This window comes from Rhipicephalus sanguineus, chromosome 5 (genome assembly GCF_013339695.2).
Source record: "Rhipicephalus sanguineus isolate Rsan-2018 chromosome 5, BIME_Rsan_1.4, whole genome shotgun sequence".
NCBI lineage: Eukaryota > Metazoa > Arthropoda > Arachnida > Ixodida > Ixodidae > Rhipicephalus > Rhipicephalus sanguineus.
In genome coordinates this window covers 46,309,785-46,336,264 of record NC_051180.1, presented here as the reverse complement: position 1 = coordinate 46,336,264, position 26,480 = coordinate 46,309,785, and the positions used below count along the sequence as shown (strand labels likewise).

General features: G+C 47.1%; 1 protein-coding gene across 2 annotated transcripts; it reads left to right on the top strand.

The window, feature by feature from the left end:
- Window positions 1–5,180: 5,180 nt before the first annotated feature.
- Window positions 5,181–26,480, top strand: LOC119393579 (uncharacterized). 2 transcript variants are annotated; one of them, XM_037660687.2, is made up of 6 exons: window positions 5,181–5,512; window positions 19,892–19,975; window positions 20,118–20,218; window positions 22,040–22,135; window positions 22,659–22,832; window positions 24,114–26,480. In XM_037660687.2, exons 1-6 carry the CDS (start codon window positions 5,510–5,512, stop codon window positions 24,685–24,687), a joined length of 1,032 nt encoding a protein of 343 aa, XP_037516615.1. In that variant the 5' UTR covers window positions 5,181–5,509; the 3' UTR covers window positions 24,688–26,480. The 2 variants fall into 2 exon arrangements, with proteins under 2 accessions (XP_037516615.1, XP_037516614.1); XM_037660686.2 differs by lacking the exon at window positions 5,181–5,512 and adding an exon at window positions 14,483–14,727.

Below are 26,480 nucleotides of genomic sequence, written 5' to 3'. Positions count from 1 at the left end.
GGACGCACGAGCGTCGCTCAAACTTGAGCTTGGGTTCCCTATAACTAGCAACAGTACTGAAAGTTGGGCGAGTTGGTACTCATTCATGACTTCTTTTGCGCAAAACGTACACGGACACAAGGAAAAAAGAGGCTACTCCTCTTAAAAGAAACAATCATTGCTTTATTTATCTTTTTTTACTCAGATCCCGTCATTTGTCGCGATTGTTTTATCGTCTGTGGCAGACAAAACGGATTCCATGACTATATCGCGCAATGCACACTTACAAACCTAATCTAGGTTCTCTGAGCCATTCCTGCGCATGATTCCATGTTTCCGTCTCGAGTGATTTACAGTTGCCAACTTTAAGGACACAGGGTAAAGTAAAATTATTTTAAAAAATCTAAATTTGGTTTTTTTGCTTGTTTGGAATGGTAAGGCCATCCGTAATAATATCCAGTGCCCCACACATTTTTGCGCGTTTTCGTTGAGCTAAAAGGGCCAGGTTTCCGAGACAAACTGACGAGCATAACTTTTCTCAGACCGCGCACAACCTGAGCTTCCTGCCTGCACTGATTCTTTTAAAAATTGAAACTGCAGCTTGTAGCTTTTAAAAGGGTATTCCGGCTACTTAAAGGCACACGGTGCAGTTTTATTGAACACGCTGGCATTTACCGAGTTCACTTGCCTCGTATGTGTGAGACGCGCATGGAGACGTGGTTTTGTGCAATTTATTTTGAGTTTAGTTGCGTCTTTGTTGATTTTGTTGTGGCGGCAAAAGATATTCTCGTGTTGACAAATCGAAGAAACGGTTTAGGAAGCGCAGTAACAGAAACGAGACAGGGAGCACTCATGCGGACATTCAGCAAGAAAGCTTTGTCTTCATTCCACGTCGCCGCAAGGACAAAACGTTACCTGTAGCAACAATGGCTACGCTTTTATTGATGTGGAGCTTCTACAAACTGTGATTACGAGTAACTGTGTCTGCAGAGAATCCGGTGGAACCGTGGCATTCGTAGAGAACACACTGGATCGTGTTCCTTGGAATGGAAGCCTTCAGAACTGCCACCTTTGAAACAGTTGTAACTTTCAAAAAGGCCTGCATGACCCGGGTAAACGTTATCAAGGCTGTTTGGCATATCACCGAGGTGCAACGCTGCGATATGGTTGGATGAGATCGACCGCATCGACAGTATTTGGCCAACAAAGGGGCAGAAGATATGACAAAACAAGCCGGGAACCAAGAAAACAAGAAAAGAAGCGAAAAGCTGATTCGTGCGATGACTATACATGGCAGGTTGCTATTAATTAAATTGTTCAGTGTATCTTCTTTTTGAATAAAACATGAAATAAATTTGTTATACTTCTTTAACTCTCAATGTCTCCAAATCAATTTTTTTTGTTACGTATGCCCCATTATCAAAACAACTAAAAAAAAACAGAACGCTGATTTTTTACCATAATAGACCGAGCATCAATACGAAGCTACTGAACTAGAATCGTGTACGTATTCGGAATGGTTTTAATCTTTTTGGCAGTTTTATTTTTAAAATAATGACAAAAATTACTTGCTCTGCTAAAAACATTGCAAAAATGCCAACACTTGAAATACAATTGTAATTCAGTTCCATTGCAAGAAGAGACACCGGCAAATAAAATAAAACAAATCCGAACGCTTTACATACAGATTTTGATAAAACGGGTCTTAAAAACCTTAAAATACATGGGAGGTATAGGGCCTACCCTGTGCCTTAACCATTTGTGCGGTTTTACGAGCCAAAACTACGATATATAATTATGAGGCGCGTCGCAGTGGAGGGCTCCGGAAATTTAGACCACCTGGTGTTGTTTAATGTGGACTGATATCGCACACTGCACGGACCTCTAGCATTTCGCCTCCATCGGAATGCGATCACCACGGCCGGGGTCGAACCCGCGACTTTCGGGTCGGCACCCGATCACCGTAACCGCTGTACCACCGTGGCGGGCAGTTCACAAGTTAACTTCTTCATATGTAGGAAAGAATTGTGACCCGTGCCTCAGACGTACTTCGCCGGCGCCATGAGCTCGTGGTTACAGCGCTTGGGCGAACGTTTCTGACTGCTGCCCATTCACCTGCATCCCTTCCCAATAAGCCTCTTAGCACATAATAATATCTCTATTGTGAGAAATTAATATTGTGACTGTTCCTTTCCTGCCCTAACGGGGAGCGGTTTCTGGTACAAGTCTTTCACGAGCGAGTAAGATCTAACCGCAGCCGTGCTACAATGGCGCGCTATCTGGTTTATAGCACAGGTAATTCCCGCCACAAACATCGCATGTCTTCTCATGCGCGTTATCACGACCATATTCGCCAGAACTCGACAAGTGGCGTAGTACACAGGACAATACAGCTTGCTGACGACACGTAGTTCATCGCTGCAGCTTTCACGTGATGCATGTCAGCTGACTCTGATAATGTCCAAACAACGAAATGTCACTGTTGCACAGATAATTTTATCCTTCAGGCTTTAAGCTTGGCTTTCAGGCATTCTGTACTAAAACAGCGACCAGATAATATTGAAACGTCATCTGTACAGATGATACAACAGTAAAAAAAAAAAAAGCAATGATATGGAGGACAAATGAACGTTCGTGTATTATATGCCGTTTTTACTTTTTGCGATCCGTTAGGCATACTTTCATATAGTATATGCACCAGAAAACACAATAGTCGGTGACTATAAAAGGGCAATATCTGTTGTTTGCTCTCTAGCAACCAAAGGGTTTTCTATTGATCGAGATTCACATTGTCAGGCTTATGCTACGGGTTCTTGTTGCTTTCTGCTCATCCGTTTTATTTAAGACTCCAAGCACCGGTGTGCGAATGCCGATTCATAACAATGTTGGCGAATTAAGTCACTGCCCCGTACCCGCCGTTGAGGCTTAGCGGTCTGACATTGAGTTGCAGCAGTACAAGGACTCCGCGGTAATGCGTGGGGTCATTGACCGCCGCGAGAGTACCTTCAAGACGCCGCTGCAAAGTCGCCGCAGTCCCCCCTGAGGAAGGAGCCAAGCCGGTTCCGAAACGTTGAGTTCTTACGTGTTTTCGTAACTTTGGTTGGAGATTAAATAATAGTTTTCTCAAGGGCCCGGGTTCGATTTCAGGTCACGGCGGCCGCATTACACTTGGAGCGGAAGGTAAGAACATACCTGTACATATATTTATGTGCGCGTTAAAAAAAAAAACACGTAGTAAAAATTGAAACAAAGTCCTCCCACTACGGCGTGACCCAAAGTTTTTTAATCAAGCTGGTGTTATGCACATGAACACTGCGAGTGCTAAGCATTGTGTCTTGCTAGGCCCAAGCTGCTGATACCTGAAGTGTCAAGTGCTCAAAGAAATGATGCAATCTTTCCAAGTCGTTACGACAAAGCAAGGCCGCTTTGGAAAACACCGATGCAAGGAGCAAATCTTGATGGCGCTGGACAATAAGACGAAATAAGACGGGAAGCTGTCAATAGGTCCCGATTTATTATTTTTTGTGCTTGCAGAGCAACTACGTGTCTTCGAATGCTCGGTTATTTTTCTCAAAAATATACAAGTGTTTGATTAAGGTGGAGTGCGAAATATTCCGCCATAGACAGCGCTGTCGTTGTACATAAGCGTCGCTATCTCTCTTCTGTCGGTGCGGTCCTCACTGAGCATGCGACAGAAGTTTGGCTGGTTCGGCTGTCTCTTTCTTTTCCCAAACCCTTTCGCTGACAACTTGTTGTAGTGGTTCTAGGGGGAAAAGGAAAAAGACGCTACTGTCTGCAGCCCTTGAGGGAGCACGGCTAAGCGCCTTGTAGGGTAGGGTTGATGATGATTCAACTTTTATTAAGCCCAACTGTGTTGGTAGTGCACGCAGGCACCAGACGGGGCGGTTCCCTAGTTTCGGGACCCGTATGTATCTAGCAGCTCCTGGCCCCTGTCCGTCAGCGCAAGCTGAGTCGGTAGGGCGGGGCTGGATAACAAGGTCTCCCATCGCTCAAGGGGTTGGGGATTGGGGGTGTTGGGGGGAAGGGAAGGAGGGGGTTTTTTTAGTTCTGTGCACTCTGTCAAGATGTGCGGCAGGGTGCCATTCTCGCTCTTGCAAAACGGACAGAGCGTGTCGTGTTCCGCAGGGTACATGCGGTTCATCAGTACAGGATGCACAAGCGATCCCGCCTGCGCTCGACGCAGTATCGTCTGTTGTTGCCTGTTCAGTTCGGGGTGCGGCTCTGGCAGTCTGCACCTTTCCTCTCGGTACATCCGGGTAATGTCCCGAAAGCTGGTAACCGGGTGCGGTAGCTCTTCCGGCTCATGCTTGCCGCAGGGGTAGGGGATTCTAACACCGTGGGTAGGGGTGATCGGGAGAAATAGAAGAGAAGGGAGAAAAAGAGGAAAGGGGTGAAAGCGCAGCACGCGCGGGTGCGGCAAGGTTGGCGTAGGGCTGAGGCTGTAGCGGTTGAATGCCGCAGCCGAGGTTGTAGTCCGCCGTAGCAGACGATGTCGGGATTCCTTGGGAGGATGTGCCGACCAAGGGTGCCGACGGGTAGGGGCGAGTCTACTCGATCCTGGGGGCGCCGGGCTGCGCGCCCATCACCTGGAGGCAGGTGGCTGGAGGCAGATTGTCCCTAGAATTATTCAAGGGACCATACTAGCACTGCCCCATCCATGCAAGAGAGTCGACGCCCCCGGACAGGTCCGGAAACTTTCCTCTTGCATGAGTTGCTGGCTGAAAGCTTTCCCTCTAAGGCAAACCGGCTTCTGAACCACTGCACCTTGTCATGTTCGCTCCCTGGGAGGGAAAAAAGGGTAAAAAAAAGGGTGGGGGGATCACTTCGCAACCACGGAAATGTGTGGAAGAATGGAAACCCACGTGATGAGACGGCAAAGGCATGGGTATTGACAATAGGCGAAAATATTTCGTATAACACGGCTTTTTTCTTCCAGCTCCTGGGAGATGGGGGTGGGTGAGGACCGACACTTCTACTTATCCGCCGGACTAATCCATTCCGTCTAATCATCTGAGTCGGGCGCTTGGTTCCGCTCACCACGGCGCGTTCTTCGTAAAACAGGCGACCGCGCTAAGCTGATCACGCAAAGTGAGAGCCATAGGCGCGCGCGCGCACACACTGCTGCGCCGATTGTGCTACGCAAGCGATCGCAGCTGGCAAGCAGCGCGCACGCGCTAGTGTCAGTGGGAGAGAGCATCCCAACAAAGGCAGCAGCGGGGAAACCCCTCGCGTACAGCAGTACCCTGTCCGAAACGCCGCGTTGACGAGCTAGTGTTGTCGCTGGCCTTCGCTCCTTGCGTGCCCCCCTTCGTTCTCGAACACGAGTGCGCGGCTGCTGCTGCGGTCGTCTTCGTTTTATCTCCCGGTTGCCCTCTTCGACAAGCAAAGAGTCAGCAAGCGAGCAGCTGAAGGCCGCGTGCCGTGCGAGCTGAGGTCGTTCCTGATTTTTTGTTGTTCGCAGCTGCCAAACACCTTCGCTCTGGCTGGAAAGGCGCGAAGCGTCAACGATATGGTAAGTGAAACTGCTGGGATATGCCGCTACCGTTCTTCTCACGTTTTCATTTATAGTAAACGTCGCATCTCGGCTGACGCTGTAATCAATGTCTGGCCGTGAAAATCGTGCGCCATGCTACTTCCTTCGCCTCCCCTAGAACGCGAACGTGTACGTAGGCTCCGCGGATGATACAAATACCTTCTCAAACCATCATCTAATTATCGATTCACTGTGCCAGAAATTGCGCAACGGACGTGAACAAATAAACCAGAAATGTGCGCTAAAGCGGAGCTTTTCGTTGTATTACAGCAGCGTGTATTACAGGGCTCCGAGTGAAACAACGGCATAGTGGTAACCGAGGCCCTGCCTGCGCGAATGCCATATGCAACACCTTTAGCAAAAGCGGGCCGTGGCACGTGACTGATTGCTGCCGTGCTTCGTGTTTTAAGCTCGTCTGCCGCGGACACGTCGCCAACAGGTGTGCCAATCGGAGATGCGAATAGCATCTCTGACGGACGGCACACAAGTTGCGAGCGCAGCTTTTAACAAAACGGTATTCAATCTGCTTTCCGTTCCTCGTCTCCCGCTCTTTCCACTTCACCTTTGCTATGCATGGGCGCAGCATTTTTTTTCTATCGCGTAACATTATTCGAAGCTACAATCACTGCAACTGCAAATACATAGACGAATCGGTCGATTTGAATGGAAGGCACGAAGGTGGAAATTTGAGCAGCTGTCTGGCAGGTAATAGATCAGCCACCCGTCCACGTGTCCTTTTGTTCGGGCGTCACAAAAGATGCGTCTGTGTAAAATAAATTAACCGCGGGGAACCAAGGTCTTGTCTCCACGCAGTCGTTATCGCAAGCGAAGAGATAAAGATAGCGTACAGCATCGGCCGTCCATAGATTCACACTCCCAGTAAGAAGGGAAAAATAATCATGCTCGAGAGATCAGAGGGGGCGTGTTACTTGGAGCGACTTGGGTATTTGCCGTGATATAGGCGAAAAATTCTGTAGTCTGAGCTTGACGTGTGTGCCATCCCTGATGGCAGAGTTCGTCCGCGTCATTTGTTCGACGTTGCATCGTACTTCGGTTTCTCGTATTTATGTTTCGACAATTTAGTTCGTGCGACTTGCGAACTGAAATCGCAATGCATCGGTCAAGCGGCCTACTACATCATCATATAGTGGCAAATGAGAATAAGTTTGAAATCTATCTTGTTGATGGTGTGTGCAAAATCATCGTTCGCGAAAAAATATCAGCGTTAATTGCCGAAGCTAACCCAAGCAATAAAGCTGAAGAAAATGCTTGGGACTGGGACTATTATGACCGCTACTATCCAGCTGTTGAAAATCTTGTTCGACTTTTTAAAATCACACGTGCTCTTTTTTTTTTTTTTTGGGGGGGGGGGGGGGGTTCATTATTCGAACTACGGCAGCAGCAAAAGTCCACTGTTTCGCAGTTACAAGCTATATCGGAGTCCTGACTACTATATCTGACAACAGGTCATTATAAATCTGATTAAATGAACATTGTATAGTCCATCATAAGGATATAATTTGCACGTCTCCATCGAATATGGGGGCACCTTTCATTTCAGTGGGTAAACGTCATCCTCGCGAGATAGATGAATTTTCCGACAAAAAAATGCCCATGTGTTCATTCCGACTATACGTCTTACAAGCCATGGGCGTCGGCAAAGGGGTTCGAAAAGTGTACTTGGCCTCCCCCCCCCTTTTAGGATGCCTCGTTTATAGGATGAAACCGGAATGTCATGCCAAGTTTTATAGGAGAATGTTATAACAGAGTTCAACGAAAATCACATTATTTCCCGCTAAAGGAGACCATGAGGCGATGCGAAGCAGCGTTTCGGCAAGTCGAGCCCGCGTTTCAGAGGGAGAGGGGTAGGGGGAAAGAGGAGGTGTGTGGAGAGGGTTTGCGCATGCGCATTAAAGGTGGTCACGCCGCACACCACCACCACCACCAGTTTGAGCTCCGCCATAAGATGCTTCGTATCTAAAATATTTTCGCTTCATAATCCGCTCTTCCGAACCTGAGGAGTCCATGGACTCACCGCAGTTTTCCTTGTGGAGTTTTTACTGAATTTTTAGGCTGTCGCCGAGCACAATCCTTTTACGACTGTGCCTGAACACCAATGTGATGCCTCTTTCGAGAAAATTAATTTATCGGTCGTCAAAGTAACGCTTACTTCAGGAAAAGAACGTAACGTTGTTGCATGCAAAAATGAATAAAAAATCCCGTCCTTTGTTTCGAAGCCCGCCTTCGTTTTTATTTTAATTCGTTACATTCTACATGTGCACCTCAGAACCGGTAGCGCACGTTGGCAATCATCGATCAATATTGCACCTTATGCCTTCAGTATAACTAAACGAAAAAAAAAAACATGATAGCTACGGTAAGATGTATAGTGCGTCGGTTTCAGCAAGCACGGAACTTATTTCACTTCCACTGAGAGATAGCAAAGGTTTGCGTCACGCTGCATCACGCGCGTAACTATGGCAAAGCAAACAATTCCGTAATAATGATGTCATTATCTGCATCGCTTATCACGGTGGTAAAGCCCGGCAACGGTTAAGCAAACAATCGACGCTCTCATTTTGTCCTTATCTAAACCAGGAATTCGTAGCCAACCGGAAGTGTTTCTGGTTAACCTCCCGGCCTTCTCCTTTTTCTGTTTCCTTCCTTCGTATAACGGAAACCACATGGCGTTCTACCAACACGGACTGACGCAGTTCACAAGCACATTGCCTTCTATCGAAGTTTCTATGCTTCTGAAGATATAAATATATGAATAAACGTACTTTTAAAAATATTTTACTACAGATGCATGCACAAAATAACACACGCAGATTGAGACATGTCGCTGCTTTGCTCAATCTGCACATATACTTCGTCTCTTGTGAGTAATGTACTCCTGCGCTCAATCGATATCAATTCGTGCACTTGTGGTTCTATTATAGGCATAAAAGCATAAATGAGTCGAAACTGTAAGCTTGATCCTTGTGGTAGGTAACTGAGAATCTTCATTCGGTCTTTTCTTTTTCCATATCTTTCCAGAGTGATGGGTAACAATGAACTGGGTCTGTAAATCCACGGTGAATTTCCCTGCATTTCCAACCAAATGAAGCCAACGGAAAATTAGGCCAGGGAATGCATAGGGGACGTTAGTTGTTGTCTTAAACTGTAGTGTAGTAGTAATTACGTAAATTGAAGTAAATTAAAGTCAACGAAAAATCACTCTTTCCGTCGGTGGGATCCGAATGCTCCATCGATAGACCGTTTCCAAGCAATCCCAGAACGCCCGCAGGCGCGCGGAGCACTGTGGGAAAAGTGTGTACGTTGAGCGAGCCGGCCGTTCGGTCGCCCGCAGCTCGTTGGCGCCGTGGGAGCACGAAACGAAAAAAAAAAAAACGCGTCGCCACTGCTTGACTATACTTACATTGTAAATGCTACACATATCCGAACGCATCTGCATGTACCTCTACGCACGAAATGTGAAAGGAATAATGCAGCCAATCATAGGCGGGCGCAAAGAGAGGGGCGCAAAGTCTGCCCCATACATTGACTTAACAGGGAAGGAAGGGGGGCGGGGTGGCGCGATGAACCTTCGCCTACCCTGAAGGGGAACCCTGCGCACGCCTATGCAGCCACTGTAGGTATTACCTAAGATCCCTAGATTTGTCCTTTTTACAGGGAAAAATCTAGGGACTTTAGTATTACCCATTGGATGTATAGCGGAAGTAGCAGTTAAGCAGAATGCGTGTTATCGCGTTCCGATACCGTAAAGACAGTGAGTAATATGAGCTGGAACACCCAATTCATGTTTATTCAACGATTACTTGCAATGTGCTGATACGAATGTGACGTATGGAATAGCCAGACATATATTTCCCCTTGAGCATTTGGTGTCACGAACAGTTTGGCGCTTGCCAACTGATCTTAGCCGCTGTGGCCCTTAAACGGCACACACATGTCACGAACGCCGTTCCCATTTAGGTAAATACATACACCACTCAGCTCCATATATTATACACATTCGCCACAACTACTAGCACTTTGCAAGCATCCGCATCGGTGACCTTCTTCGGCAGCCTTTTATCGGCGGAAACTGGCAAAACCCCGCCGACTTCCTTTGCGCTTCGTTAAATATGAGCTCCACATTTCGCAACCTGTCGGCCACTGTGAAATGCACACTGGGAACTTCCAACCATAAGTCGTATAGAAGGAAGTGATAGGGCAAAGGAAACGAAGCGACGCCGCCTGCCATGAGGGATCGAAGCGCAGCATCGCGTTTTGGAAATGGCTACGGGGCACCAAGAATTCTTTACGCTGCAACCGTGTTGCCCGGACGACAGCAATATCCGATCTGGCGGCCAGGAATGCACAGCGTTCTCGTCCAACACGTCCCGGTCCTTGCTTCAAACAACGGTACTGTAACCGGTTTCGGACATCTTTGCTCTGGACATTTTGTGGCTGTTGCTTTAATGTATACTCTGACGCACCAGCACTTTTCTCATATTAGCTGTCCATTCATACAAGGTTTCCGACGCATCTACGCAGCATATGGGCTAAGGTTATCGACAGCTAATCGGTGTGTCGATTCAGGCGCTAAACGTGAGTCGATCGTAACGCCTTGTGACTCACCCACTGTCTGTTATCTGGCGAGTGTTGTTCATGGTGTCAACCGTGCTCGTTTTCTGTGTGACAGTATATATAGCGAAATACTTCAGATTACCGTGCAGGTGCTTTTTGTGAAAGCCAGTGAGTAATTCAAGCATTTAGTTTATAAAGACAGCCTCCAGTAGATAACGTAAAAATTGAGATGACTCGGAAAAGTGGATGTAAAAATAAAATCCGGAGAAAGGCAGGAAAGTTAACCAGTGCTGGTTCTGGCAGGCTTTCCTGCATGGTTAAAAAAGTTAATGATAGAAAATGAGGATCATGAACAAAATAATTACACAGGTGAAATCGAAGTCAATGTGAGCACTGCTTTCATTTGAATCAAGTTACTAACAAAGTGGAATTTTTTCGGGTTAGGATTTCATGAAAGGCGTATGGGCAATACAAGAAAACCAAGTAAAAGCGAATTCTGCATAGTACGGCAATTGCAGTAAGTGTAAACTCGGTGCATGCCATTAATGAGGCGCATTTTCTTGTACATATAGGTTTCAGTCCAGTCTCTCAATAACTTAGTCTGATTGCCCGTGTTGCCTGATGATTATAGGATGTTGCCGTATATAAATCGGTCACATGGTGCACGTTAGTTTACTGTCTTGAATCTTCAAGCGTATACAAGTAATGGGTGGTGTGAGGGCAAGTCAGGCCCGTTGCCTACAAAGATATGTGCAGTGCATTCCCAGTGCCCTGGTAACGTATTTATTCACGTAAGCTTACAGGAGAGCTTTACACAGTTTGGAGCTCAGGTACGCGACTTTTTTTTTTTCCGCAGCTAAGGGTCTTTAACGTGCAGGTGAAGTTTAACATTGAAATACGAGAGCGAAAAATCTGTCACCTCGCGCGAAATCCTTATCTGTACTCACCTTCGTCGGCTAAATGGCGGTACGTCGATATCAAAGTGCACAGGTAATCTATGACTCACGAGCTGTGAGGATATTAGCATCACCGAGATAAGCAGAAAATAGAACGTCGGCACTCAACGCGTTGCAGCCGAGAGTGGAAAGACCCAAACTAAACTTAAATTCGTACATTCCAGCTAAGTCTACCAAAAGCCGAGTTTATAATAAAAATATCTGGGGTTTAACGTCCCAAAGCCACGATATGATTATGAGAGACGCCGTAGTGGAGGGCTCCGGAAATTTCGACCACCTGGGCTTCTTGAACGTGCACCTAAATCTAAGTACACAAGCCTCAAACATTTTCGCCTCCATCGAAAATGCAGCCGCCGCGGCCGGGATTCGATCCCCCGACCTTCAGGTCAGCAGTCGAGCGCCATAACCACTATACCACCGTGGCGGGGCTGAAAAGCAGAGTTTATCCACTGTTTGGTTGACACTTTAAATACATTCACGAACGCTGTGAACATCGTATGTGATTCGGCAAACAAGAAATTCCAATGACGCACTCAATCTATTTTTATTTCTAAGGTCGCTTGATGCGTTCCGCGTTCTATTTGGAGTGACTAAACGGTCATGGGAGTTGTATATACTTTTTACAAACATGACATACTCTGACCAAAGTTCGTGCCAGAGGGTATGCTTATTTAAGGTCATTGAAGCAAGGCTCATTTTCAGATTTTTTAAATACACTTTCGAAGACTTTAAAAGACAGCGACTGTCTCCTAACATACCGGGTCGTATATATATGTAATCTAAACGAAGCTATAGCTACAAATTACGTTACGGCGCTGCAAAACGCATTTGCCTCGTATAAAAACGCTGGCACACTAGATTGATTTGATCGACGGAAACCATCGGACCTTGTTTGTGGGAAAAGAGAAAGCCGGGTTACGAATAAATGAACGGTACATAAGGTATTGTACAGGTGCATTTTTGCGTTGCAGTTTGATACACAGAATGATACACGGAAGCCTGATAATCAGCTTCCTGATAAGGGTGTTGCCGCTTGCCCTTCGAACGGACATCTTTTAGTTCTCTTGTACCTACCTCTCTTTAATTGCAGATGTGTAGTTACAGTATAATGCGCAAGGCTAATTTGATATACCTGGGAGATTAGAACAAAATCCGGGTTGGATACTGCTAGCATCCCGTAAAATCAATAGCGAAAATATCACAATATAACTAACGGAGCAGAGCGCCCTTGTTATAACGAATGAACAAGTATTGTGCAAGTTTCAGGATACTTTTAAAAATTTTAAATTCTCTAACGACAAGAAAAGTACAACACTAGACTGCATCGTTAAACCGTCCATCCGTCCAGTGAACTCCAGCTGCCGCAAAGTGCATACGCCTTCCCGCCTAGTGCGGATAAGTGATGATCAGGCCAGTTCACGCTATCGTCTTGACACGTGACCCAAGTAACTGCGTCGTCTAGGGAGATACTCCCTCGATCAATGGCAGCTTCAAAGTTAAGTATCAGTCAACGAATGTGGCGCCGGTAAACTTCACCCTCAGCCAGGGAAAATATGCGTTATAAACCCTCTGTAGGATCTCATCCAAAACAAGCGTAAGAAATAAGTGTGTGTGTTGCGGCGGGGGGGGGGGGGGGGGGGGGGGGTTAAGGGGGGTCTTGTCATGTGGACTATCTCCGTTTTGTTTTATTTTAGCTCGACCTGGATACGAGCGAACAGAAGCACGGATTTTCAGCACTTGCTTATGGTGGCTCAAAGCTTTATCACAGTTCTGTAACGTGAAGCAAGCAAAACGGTGTTTCTAACCATGCACGGCACAGCCGCACAAATTTGCAAGTACGCGTATGACAAGACCACCGAAATTCATTTTCTGCTTGTCTGTTCTGTCCTCCGTTTGTCGAAGTCGTGCCGCCTCTGCGATAAGTGGTTTGAGCAGCACTGGCGAGCTCAGTTCGCAAGTTAATTAAGGGAACTAAATGAGCACGGTCGAGATGTATAGATACGCTGCTACGTTCGTCGAGTCGCTTCCTAAATTTTTTCGGCCGCTTGTCTCAATTTCTTGTGCTTCACAGTGGTCGAGCTTAAAAAAGGATAATACTGTGTCACATTTCCAAGCGACACGAACTAATGCATTCGCTCAAATACACAAGTTGGTTTCCTTCCCGGCACACTAATATCCAATACCAACATGCATTTGCCAAAAGGCGTCCTTGATCATTCAACATGGATTCGTTGGGAGAACATTGCATTCAGGCATGGGCATCGACAGGGGTGTGCAAAAGGGACACTTGCCCCCCTCAAGCCTACATCCGCGATGCAGCACGGGTTTGCATCCCACGCACAAGACAAAATCCTGCCGACGCCCATACATTCAGGATAGCCAGCTTACATCCACGTTTTCCTTTATGCTTTTCCAGAGTAAATCTATTAGCTGCGAGACAGCGCTCGTCCTCTGCTTTCTGTTTCTACGTCTTCGTCTTTCAGCGCTGCATCAACCATATAAACGCAGTATATTTGATCTAACGGTGGCTGAGTATCTTTCGTGACCATAGACGTGCGCGCAGGGGGGAGGGGGCGCCCCCCCCCCCCTAATCACCTAAAAGGGGGGGGGGCGCAAAATCTGCCCCATACATTGACTTAGTAGGGTGTGGGGGGGGGGGCGCTGCGATGAACTTTCGCCCCCCCCCCCCCCCCTGATGGGAACCCTGCGCACGTCTATGTTCGTGACCACCTCAAACACCACAGCAGTGTTAGGTGCGCCACCTATTCGGCGCTGGAGCAAAGAGAATGACGTCTGAGCGTCTGGACTTCCAAGCCATCTGCCACGCGCGGAAAAGCACGCAGCCCTGAGTCTGGCAGAAGCACCCTGGCTCGTGACGTCCTTCCAAAACAATGGGCCGTGCCGGCTTGTGATTATCGCTTCTCGATTACAGCTCTTCTCGTGAACTGCGTCCGTCTCCACACACCCCTCACATCAGCCCCCTCCTCCCTCTCCTTCTGCAGATCAGGATAAGGTTTCACCCCGCCGAGCGCCCTCCCCCCAAACCACAACTTCTTTGTTCTTCTCATTCTCTGCTTACCCTCTGCTCATTCCACGCGCAGTCGACCAGTGTAAAAAGCAGAGGGCCGACGAACAGAAGCTCCAGACGTTAGATCGTCGGGCAGAGAGAGCATCTCCTGCCTGGAAAGAAGATTGGCTCTTCTGCTCACAAGATCGCACCTGTGCGCTTTCACTCATCCTCGAGTCTGCACCTTCTCCGAGTTTCAAGCCTTGCTGTCAAATCTTCCCTTCAAAGAACAGCTGCTTACGAAGAAGAGCGCCAAAGGTGCTAAGGCTGCGGCAGCAAGCCTCGCGCAGAGGCGGTCTTGTAAGAAGCAGCGAAGACCGTACACGTCATTGTCAAGGACAAATAATTCGTTTATTAAGAACCCCACGTTATCCGAAATGCACTTAACAGGAGCACCCCGCCTGTGCGAAGTTTCGACGGCCGAGTCCACTAGACGCCGCAAGGGCATCCTCAAGCCGCCGCGCCGTTCGTCGAACGACCTCAGCGACGACAGCAGCAACAGTAGCATTCTTAGCATCAGCGACGATGCCAGCCTCTCGTCCAGAAGCGGGAGCGAGGCGTACGATTCGTCCAGCGCCATACTTTACGACAGACAGGTAGGAAAACAGCTGGCAAACCTGGCGTCTGTGCCGTTTATACATGCGGAAGCAGATTATGCAACTGCGTGTCGCTCTGCATAACGGGAAACGCTTCGCCGGCGCGCGGTGGCTTGCTTCGCTGCATTGTGATCACTCCTACAGCCGCAGCGCTCGCTTTTCATACGCGCGCTCAGCACAATGACGTTCGCTTGACAGGGTTGCCATTTCAACTTCTGTGCACTTAGCTAACCTACAGTGCTTCGTTTTACCTGAGTATATTTAGCCAATTAGCAACAGTGCCAAGGGATGCTAGTTGGTTTTGAGCAGTGTTGTATGCGTTACCGAAAAAAAGTATCTAAATACGTTACTCGTTACGCTAAAGAAATAGGAACGCGTTACCGCCCTGCGTTACCACTAAAAAAAGCTAACGCGTTACCGTTACCGAAAAAAAGCAACGGACGTTACTTCCGCCGTTGCTCCATAGCCAGAAATCTTAATCAGTGCGTCTTTGCCTCAAGAAACTACAATAGATACTTTATAAAACTCATATTTATGTATCACGTTAAAGTTGTCGCCCAAACAAAAATGTAACCCCAAATACTGATTAAACGGCAATATTTGGCACAAATGTGCCGTATCTTCGTAGTATACTATAGTGGCCTAAATTTGACTGTATAATTACATGTGATGGCTTCTAACTCTGTGGAACACGGGGAAGCTGTTTTTCAGAATGGGTCATTAAACACAAAGTAATCTATTTCATCATCAACGCTCTCCGAAATGAAAACATCACTGAACAAACTTGCACTAATTATGACAGCGTGCTTCTGCTACCAAAATCAATGCGCAAATTTTGTAGCAATAAAGGAATGCTTAAATAGCATAAATCTGGAGAAAAAGTATTTGCGCACATAAACAAGTTTCTTTTTTTCGATTTGACTTGTACAATTGCCGCAAATATTGCGACTGCTTACATGAAAGTGTTCAAGGTCAGCCTTGCTTGCTCAGGAGTTCAATAACCAGAAACGTAGGTGCAGCTGCAAATATCAAGAAGCAAAACTAATTTTGAATAAGGAGTTTATAGACAGTGCTAGAGTATTAGAGGAACAGTTCTCTAATGTAACTAAAAACCAGGCTGAGGCATTTATTTTGTTTTTCTTGAAGCCTCAATATAATTTCTGTAACTACAAACCTCTGAATAAAAGCAACAGCTGCCTTTCAAAGCTTCAATCGGACAGCTTGACTCGCTTATTAGCGAATACGTCCGCACCTACGCTAAATAGGAGCTCGACGGACGCACTATATGGTACTACTGTATTCACTTTGCAGGGGCGTAACCAGGAGGGAGGGGGGAGTTCAAACACCGCCAAAAAAATTTCAATTTTGCTTGCGTATATATAGACGTTACACATAAAACACATGCACCAACATACATAAAGTATGGTTGAATTCTGGCGACGCCCCTGACTTTCAGGAAGAGCTGGTGAAGGCGCGGAGAGTTTTCCTTGAGCCCGCTCATGGCGATGCCATGCGGCACCAAAGGCAGACAGTCGCTCATCCTCATTTGGCGATTATGTTCAGAAGGGATTTGTGAAGAAGACATCCTCGGTTGTGCTGGAGCTCACACCGAGTCTTGCGTGTCCGCAAGCCGAGCACATCTCGACAGCTCGCTTTTGACGGTTACAAGGACCGCATACACTTCGCTTCTCGACAATCAACGACAACTTGAACCTCGATAGCAAGGTAGCCGAAATTATAGCAAATCCGTTTATGAAATTTCGACAATTCGCTCCCCCTTGAGATTTCTCCCGCGCAAAAAAGGACACGCCCATGCGATGCCACTTTGTCAATGCTTGGCGGACCGACAGCAGTCCGCCGCAGCGGCAAAATAACGCTGGACGAGCTCTGAGAAAGGCACTCCTACAAGACGAGTCAATTTTGTGTAAGACTGCGAGTATAATTGGAATTGAAAGTAACGAGTAACGTGACACCTCACGTTACCGAAAAATTGTAACGAAAGTACGTTACCCGTTACAGTTCCGAGATAGTAACGAGTACGTTACTTAGTTACTGAAAATAGTAACGCGTTACCGGTAACACCGTTACTTATAACGCGTTACCTCCAACACTGGTTTTGGGTAAGTTGCTGTATACGACAGCAAGTGGCGAGGCTGTTATGCGAGTAGTTTTATCATTACTTTATGCCATGCTAAAGTGGCGGGATACCAATATTTATGCACCCTGGTCCAGCACCTACACGTGCCTAGCTTAGAGACCCTCCTCAGGTTTACGCATTAGAAGCAAGGGAGACTAGTATAGTCTGTATATATCGCTCGGTGGCCATCGTGTCTACGAAGTATGACAGGCCTGCACGGCGCGAAAACTGCCGGAACGGGCACATTTTGGCGCCTTTAAAGGGGTACTGACACAAATTTTCGCGGCCGAGATAGCCTGCGGGATCGATTCCCGTGAACATGCGTATACCATCTGCAAAATATCAACAGCGAATATAAATAGCTTGGAAGGCTTTTTAAATGAATTTTGAAGTTTACGTGAGCGATCGACACTCTCGCGCTAATGACACCCTCAAAGATGACCCTCGGTAACCCCAAGGAGGTTAAAATAAATAAGTTTTATTTAAACCTCCTTGGGTGACCCCCCCTACTTCCCTCACGTGACCACGCTGAAACAAGTTATGATGAAGTCATAGCCGCCATGTTTCTTTTGCCGTGTTCGCTCCAGCAGCCTACACTTCTCGGCGGCTGCTCGCGAACCGCGCGGAAGTGCGTCACGGTTCTGTGTGCTGACGTGAACGAGCGCTGCACCCGCTAGGTGGTGATAGTTGCACCAGGAGGCTTGTTGTTTTTGAAACCGAAACTGACACTGGTTGGTAATCATGAGCCTGTAATTCTGTCGCGCGCTGCATCAAACGATGTGCCGTGTTATGATTAACAGGCCCCCAGCAACATATTGCAGCAAAAAAAATATGAGGCCAAAATTTTTGTGTCATATACCCCTTTAGGCAGCGCTGGCTGTGTGTTTTGTAGCATTATTAGGTACCATAGAATGAATGAATGAACGTCTTCTTGACGAATGAAGTATGCGACAACGAAAAGCGAAGTCAGCTGAACCATCGTTGCGTTTCTGTGCTCGAATGAGCTTTCCAGCTGTGCAGGCCATTCGCTATCGACTAGCGTTCGACAACGATGACTCGCGCGCAGAGAAAGACGATCAGTGACCGAGGTCACGAGTGAACAACCCTCTCACGCTCTTCTCTCGACGCGTGGTTAAACGTCAAGAGAACCGGGGTGCAAGCTAGGCAGGCAGCCTGATCGAGTTGCCGCACGTGCGTGCGCCTCATGGCAAGCGTCGTCCGGAGCAATTCTATACTCTCGGTGGCTCGTTCCCACTACCATCTGCCCGCTGCAGAACCTATCCTTGCAGTTGTTTCACCAGACCACAATGAATATCAGTGGCCTTGGTCATCATCATTAGAGCCACCTTTCTAAAGGCTTGGCGAATTTATTTTCTTAAAAAGTTGCAAACTTCGTTACTGTCCAGCCTCCTCTTAATTCACCTTAGCAGTTTTAACGGTACATTTTTTTTTTACTAAGCACGTCTAGCGCATGTAATCTAAGCGCACGCAGCCACTGTTCAAATTATCAGAGCACTCGGTACTCCCTCCCCATTTAAATCCTATAGCTGATCTCGTGATAGTGGTATATGCACTGTTTCGCACAGCGTATGAAAATGCCGGCCTGGAAACATGCAAACGTGTAAAGGGCTAGATTTGCTCCTCTTCACCGTTGCAAGGGCGCACTCTCACAAGAATGCAGCAACATCATTTTTACTTATCCTGAAAACAATGTAATTATGTTGCTATTTAGCGATGTTGCGTCTGATTGTCCAGACAGAGAGGCAGGGTTCAAGTTCCACGTCGCTTGAAGCTGTCGCTTGAGAATCGAGGCACTTTTTTTTTTTCATTGCATTTGCGCACAAGCTGATGTTCACCGACATCACGCATAAATGCGAGTTAAAAATGCGCATCCACTACCAGTGCTACGCCCAGCCAGATCTTGAAAATCTATGCGCTGCCGCCAATGAGCGGCAATATGCTTATTGTCTATGCAGTGAAAATTTGCTGAGTGTGATGGGGATGTCGGAATTCCCTTCGAAGTGATTGCGTCAAGGCTCCAAGCAGACGCGCTCGAGTGTACACGCTCTTGGAGCACTGATAACGTAACGAGATATGAAAAGTCGCACTGTTTGCTGAACACCTTTAGCTTCTTTCCATGCCGACACTTTGCATGATTCTTTTCTTCTCTGACCCCTTATCGTTACGTAAGCCGTGGCTTCCGCGTTTTGGTTAAGACAGTAAGTTCTTAGTTTTTACGTACCAAAAGCGAAATAGAATTACGAGGAATGTCGTAAGCACACCAGAATAATTTTAACCACCAGGGGTTAATATTCATTTAAATCTAAGCACATGGGCGTTTTTACGTTTTCGCCTGCGTGCACCACAACGCTACAACACTAATGGCGGGTTTCCGAATATACTTAATCTGCCAAACAGAAAATAATATTGAAACCACTTTGCTCGACAGCGGTGGATGTTCGTGAACATTTATGGAACACTTTCCTTTCTTTTTTTTCCCCCCTCAACAACGTTTTTGTTTAAGCATTTATTAATGCATTCTCAATCGCATGCGATCGGCATATCAGAACAACATGCGCTAACTTTGCTTGTGGCTGTCAGATTTACGAAGCAAATATTTACCGGTCTAAGCATCCCTTAGTGGTAGTACCTCTTCGACGTATCGAAGTGATGTGTGCCTGCTGTATTTTGAGATTGGAATCACTTAAAGCTAATGTATTTCGCACCCTAAAGAGGGTGTCTTCTATTGCACACTTTGGCCTTCGAAATGAGCGCAGTAACAAACAAGGTATCTTATATTTTCAGAAAATATAATTCAAATTTTTGCTTCGCTCTCTAAACAAAGATCGTGGAGATGTGTGAAATATGTTTGATTCTTCATATGGCGAGAGGCTGTCAGTCTTTCTGGTTACCTTGTTTTCGTTTCTGTTCTGACATTCTTATGTGCGTGCTGCAGCAACAAACCGCGGTGGTTGCGCTGAACACTTGATTTAATACTCCGTTTTACACTTTCCTTATTTCGTGCAGACTTTCTTGGATGTGAACGTGCGAAATCCCATCGTCCACCAAGTAAAAGGAGATGTCTACACGTCATATGACATTTCAATTGAGGTAAGCAGTCATACTGCCAGCTTGAAAATAGCGGACATTTCGTCGAATCAGTGAAAAGGAGGGATTTAACTGTGCTATAAGTAAAACGATGAACGCGTCACAACATCAATCCAACAATGATTGTGATGTGTTATTCTTGCAGACGAACAACAGCTGCTTCACAATGTCGCGGTCGACGGTTCGAAGGAGGTACTCGGAGTTCGTCCACCTGAAAAGCCTACTCAAGGAACTGCAGCCTTCCTTGTAAGTTCAAGGCTGGTCTTCAAATACTTGTCTCCACAGAACGCTCACAGGGAGCTTCCTCTCATCTTCTCTCGTGCTCTTCAACTTTAGTGTCCTGTGAAGTTTAAAACGACACGCATGAGCTCTAGTGACCCCCCCCCCCTGATCACCTAAGAGGGGGGCGCAAAATCTGCCCCATACATAGAGGCCCCGCAGTCACCTCAGAGGGGGGGAGGGAGGCGCAAAATTTGCCGCGTACATTGACTTAGTAGGGGGGAGGGACGCTGCGATGAACCTTCGCCCCCCTTCCCCCCCCCCCCCCCCCCTTATGGGGAACCCTGTGCACGCCTATGCAAGTGACTGTTACTGGCTCTTCAGACGATGACCAGTTTTAAGGTCACCAGCCCAATACAAAAGGTTAGAAAGACGTTTTAGAAAGCGGAAGCAACACTTATTTGCCAAAGGTGGAGACGTGTCGTATGTTAGAAAAAAACGAAACTATAGACATGAGAACAAGGACGCATGTGGAGAGGAACGGACAACACGAATACCGCATTTGTGCTTCTCCTTTTGTGTGCGTCTGCGCGGCTACAATGTTGCTAACACGAATTCCTACCAATTCAACCTTCTGTCGTTATAAGAGAAGCGTAGTGGCTGACAACTGAGCTATTTCATGCCATAGTAGCAACACAACGGGTACGCTTTTTCTGATAATTCAGTCATATGATTGCGGCGAAACAGACAATGCGCGCTATGGTTCCAAACCACGTGTCGCAAACGGACCTCGCCATTGAGTCTTTTGTTTCATCTGAACCGTAAGTGTTCGATAAAGTGAGATAAAGGGCGGGGATTGACGTGCAGGTCACCTTGTCAAGGTCCTCAAAGCGTGAGCTGGCTCACACCTCGTGCGTGTACATATCGCAGGTAACCATAAGGCTAACTGAGGTTCCATTGTACTATGTACGATGAAAACATGACGTCAGCCCAAACGCGATATCGTCACTTGACGCTTCTGTCTACGCGCGCTTGCGTTGGCCGGTTGGCACTTCGCCGCGTGACGTCAGAGCTCTGCCCTCCAACGCGTGGAGATTAGAAACTAAGTATATGCCAAAGGGCGTCATCGGGCCCTGCAGTGCCATTGGAACGAGACACTCGACTCAAATTGCATGCCGTATTCCTCAGTGGCCCCATTCGCCGATAACTGCAATTTGAACCGGCTTCCGGAAAGTAAATGGGATGAAGTCAGGCAGCCACTCCAACAAACCAGCTAGGAAAGTTGCAGTCACCCTTTGCTTATCGTTCAAATCTGCCACCGATGAATTTCGCGCACCACAGAATAATGGCATTTTCGTAGCATGCAGTACAGTCCGTCACATAACTATAGAGCTCGTTACAGTACTTTCGTCTCCCTTCCATGTCAGTTCGTGTGTGTTACAATCGAGCGCTTGCAGCAAGCCTGGCCTACAAACTAATTTATTTTAGTGCCAGAATACAGACACAATGCGCATTCTTGTCGTGCGTGAATGGCTTCATTTATGTCTACCCAAGAGCTAATTACCGTGACGCAGTTCAAACGACATTATTTCTGGCATTACAGGTGGTTGGTAGCTTGGCATCACGCAATAAGTGTGTGAGAACTACAACAAATTTCACTTCTTATACGAAAGCAATCGTTCCACTTCGTACTTTGTGATAATGACGGAGGAACAATGGCGTGCTATGTAGTTAATCTTGGAGCTTAAATGTGTCACTAACAAGCTCGCAATGTCTAAAACCGTCTAGACATGCTTTCACACGGAGCTGCATGCAAATAATGTTTCTTTTCTTTTTCTTTTTGTCCAGGACTCCACCCCGCCTTCCATCGAAGACGCTGATGAAAAGATTCGACGACAAGTTTATAGAAAGCCGACGTGCAGGCCTCGAGACTTTCCTTCGAGAGTAAGCTTATACTTTCGCCTTTCTGAAAACGTTGCCACCATGCGCATCACACCACCTACATTTCAAGTTTTTCGTACATCTTCACAAACCTTGAGCTGAGCATTCTACAAATTGCTCCTATTAGCTGCCTTCATGCACATGGAAATGGCAGTCGAGGGGCATCGAACGCAATGCATACTCGGTCTATGACTCGACTGTTTCTTGCGACGCGATCGGAAAGCTTTCGAAACAGAACTGTTTTTCAGTGAACAGGAGTGACACGAAAGTTCTCGTAACAGACTGCTTCATTCCTGAAAGTGCCAGAAGGGCAGCATCAAATCGTTCATGCACTAATAGTTTTTGAGTGTTAATGTCACCATACGTAAATGGGCCCATATCGCTTGCTTGTCGCTAACTGTTCAATGACGTGACCTCAATCATCCGTTTTAATTTTTTGCACGTGCATTTTAAGCACTCACACGCTTCTTCTCGCGGGTCAATTAGCGTAAATCCTGCATATCCTTCGTCTCGCTTGTTGGCGCAGCGTTCTGACAGAGCCGCTCTACCTTTCCAACAAGAGCCTGCACCTCTTCATCCAGACCAGTTTGACCATGAAGGAAATCGAAGACGTCGTCAAAGGTGCAGAAGGCACCTGCAACCCGGAGACTAAACCGCCCATAGTGCTCGCGCTCCATGACGAAGTCTTTGACGAGACTGGGTAGGTGGACAATACGTCTTCGCGGCTCCGAATTTCTGCCTAGTGCGGACTGTCGGAAAACTGCACGGTGCGCTCTTGTTTTAGCTGTGTGCAGGGTGTGTTAGTAATGAGAGCGCAGACTTTCAAAGTTCACGAGTGATCGCAACGCTACGACTTAAAAACGTCATCGCGACTGACTTAACATGCACCGTGTGAACACTTCCCAAGAGTGAGCTTGAATGAACTGTCTTGAACGCCAGTGACGATGTGTGCGCCTGATGAGGTTGCTGCATGCGGTTTTACTTTTTTTGTCCATGGTTTTATCTAGTAACAGCTACGCAGCGCCAAGTACGCCTGCGGTGATTATGTCAAAAAGACGAGACTGACTTCATGCAAAGTTAGCAATGTGGTCAATTGTCACCCATGCCAAATTTTAGACAAAGATGAGCATCTGCACTAAGGAAACTTGTGCGTGATGACACTCAAACATGCCGCACGGCGTGTTAAATAATGTGCCGATAATATAGGTCCAGGCATGCATGTCGACGTACTTTATATGCTATTTTTTGCGTGTGTGACTGACTTGTCTGTCACAAACGAATCGTGTTTTGTTTTGTGCTCTTATGAAAATACTCAGCGGAATAAAGTTCGTTCGCTATTGTCTTCGGATGTGCGCTTTCGCATGCTAAACTCCGCGCAACTTCCTCCTTTCGGCAGGTTTACAAAATTCAAGAGAACGTGCTGCTGGCAAAGTCGATACTGTGTACAATACATTTCTTTAAAGGCGCTAGATGTAGACTCCGTACAACACACACACGCACACGCACACATACAAGCGCGGGGAGTGTGCCGTGTGATATGTTTGGAAGACTGAACGTTGAAGCTAGAAACTAGGCTTTCAGTCTACGGATTTATTGGGTGCTATGTCTAGGGTATTAGCTCCTCAAGGAACAAAGGTCACAATGATTTGGAGCGTCACGCGCTGGGTGAGTGGTCGTTCCTGGAAAACCAATGCAGCCACGAAGGCCAGGCGCATATTTACAGGTGACTTATTATAGTAAATAGAAGGGCTCTACTATGGACACGACCGCGTCTTCAGCTAGCGATTTCATATACTCATTACGCAATTCGCTAAGCACCGCTTTTATGTTGCTCGTTGGTTCCAGAGAAGGGTGCCCGGCCTTTCAGCATGACCTTATAACTTGATCTTGTTCTCACATTTAGACGATGTCGACGACTGTCTTCGGGGATGACATCTCTAACATGTTCTCCTGGATTTCTTTTTTTTTCTTTGCAAAACAGTGACAGTGCGTACAATTCCGCGGCCGAGGAAGTCGTCGCGGAAGGCAGCGCCACGGCTGCACCGCGAGGAATCCTCCGCAAGACTGGTAGCGTCACCATGCTCCACAGTTCCAAGTGCTGCAGCGGTGACGGCCACTGCCATCTTCGCATCGGCTCCAACATCTGCGTCTGCACGCCGACGCTCTATCCACCATCTTGGGACAGGAGCGACGACAGCGGCATTCTACAGAGCCTGCCCTGTCCACTGCCCAGTACTAGCACGCCCATTCCGGCTTCGGATGCCGCCAAGGACACCGGCGCCTGTGACGGCTGCCACAGCGAAGGCGCCAGCCCCGACCTTCGTGCCAGGGTCTCGAGGCTGCGCACGAGTGCCAGCGATTCGTGCCTGGCGACAATAGGCAGCAGCTTGAAGAAGCGCGTCTCATTCTCGAGCGCCGTCGAAATCATCGACAGGGAGAAACACGGACGTCGCAGCGTGACGCTGTCGCCGCCGGTTCCTACCGCCTTCGTGGACGTCAAGACACTCCTTTCTTTTTGCTCCTCTTCGACTAGCGAACACACGTCTAGTTCCTGAGACGAGGACAACCGATCACGTCGCGCAACATTGCTCAGAGCATTGTATGGGCCTATGCCGCGTTTGCAAACACGCGAGCCAATCGGGAGCGCTGAACGCTCGCAGTGGGGCTGTTGTACCCCGCCTGAAGCTCGGTTCTAGTCACCGAATACTCATCACTCTAAATTAACGCTCGATAACGCGAGGTCGCTCACACGATGCGTGTGGTCCTGCGTAAGCTGTGGCCAGCCCCTAGCACCTTCGACATTTCGTCGCGTTTGTTCTCGAAAGTCGCTACATTTAACGTCAGTTCAGGTGTATCTAGCGCAACAAAGGTGCTTGCTACAGCGCACCCATAAATTGCGGCTGTAACACCACTGAAAGGCGCATTTAGCTGTATTTATTTTTTTGCCATGCGTAGCATTTACAGCGACGTTTTTAGTGCAGACTTTACATACAGCGGCAAAATTTGCAGAAAACTAAGGTTATCAAGAACAGTGATACCTTTTTACAAAAACGGCAATTTTTTTTTTTATCCCATCACGCGCGAAATTTGTTGATTTAAACGCGAAGAGCGACTTATTGTAGTGAATGGCTCACCTTGAGTTGTCGCAAAGCCCTGAGCTTGACAGGCGATACCATGTCCCAAACAGGCCGCAATCTAATATGCTGCCTGAACTGTGAATGCTTAGCGCCCGCAACTGGCCCGTGTGTTCGTAAATGCGGCGTAGATCTTGATAGCGCTCTTATAGAGTTGGCGACGTGCGTTGCACTGGTGGACTCCCTCGACTTTCTCGCACGTATTTCTTGACGAGAATCGTTTTGTGCCCCGTGAGTCTTCCAGCGTGTCATCATTGTCTCATAAATGCCGTTCGAACGTCATTACAAAAGTGTTGAAGGGCACGCTGCGATGTCCTTACAATTTCACTTCACCACACGGACAACCACTCACGTACTATGGTTGCGAAATTTTTCGACTACTGCTCATTGGCAGCTGTTCGACCTCAATGTTCATAGAAGGTCTGCTTGTGCTGTATGTACTGGTCCCGTCCTCTGTTCCTGATCGATCGATGAATTTTGTGTGAAGATCGACTTAAACAAGTAAACACGTGCGCGCAAATGCAGGAGCTCTGTCGCTCGTGCATTTCGCTGTGATATTTTAACAAGCTGGACAATTAACTTTATATTATACTGCGCGTTGTTCTGCAGACGTGGCAATGTTGTGCTTTAGACCGAGATATTTCAGTGACTTGCATGCCGTAAGAGATGTAGCCTGTGTGACGCGTGTATCTTTTTATCTGCTACACTGATGTACTGCTCTTTGACCCGTCTTTCGGCGATCTGCATGCGAGTGTTGCGTACACTGCCAATATTGACCGCGTTCGTTGTGAGGCTTCTGCATGAGCTCGTTATTGACGCTTTTGTCAGTTTTGATTTTCACAGAGCAGTTTGAAACTAGAGCTTTCGAGAATGCAAACTAGACTAGCATAGACGTATGCTAGATATTGACACCGTCCATAGTGGAAGCACCGAGCACATTGTTTCCTATTGTTTCCTATAGCTTGTAGAGTTTACGGGTCCTTGAGTTGTGCCAAATTGTTTCCCGTCATCTCGTGTACATAGTTCACATATGGACTTTTAACCTTTTAACTTAAATTCATCACTGCGACTCCCTTACATTGCGTAGTGACTGTGTCATGCCACATTTTATACCGAGAACATTTTTTTTGTTCTCAAATGTTCGCGCCATATTGACTTTATGTATTTAATATAGAGATTTCATTTGCAAATAAAGTTGTAGCGCGTGCAACCAT

Coding starts and splice junctions, on each gene's coding strand:
- LOC119393579 (XM_037660686.2), top strand. CDS start 14,509: ATGCACTTAACAGGAGCACCCCGCCTGTGCGAAGTTTCGACGGCCGAG. Junction 22,136..22,658: donor CTCGAGACTTTCCTTCGAGA/GTAAGCTTATAC, acceptor TTGTTGGCGCAG/CGTTCTGACAGAGCCGCTCT. Junction 22,833..24,113: donor GAAGTCTTTGACGAGACTGG/GTAGGTGGACAA, acceptor TTTGCAAAACAG/TGACAGTGCGTACAATTCCG.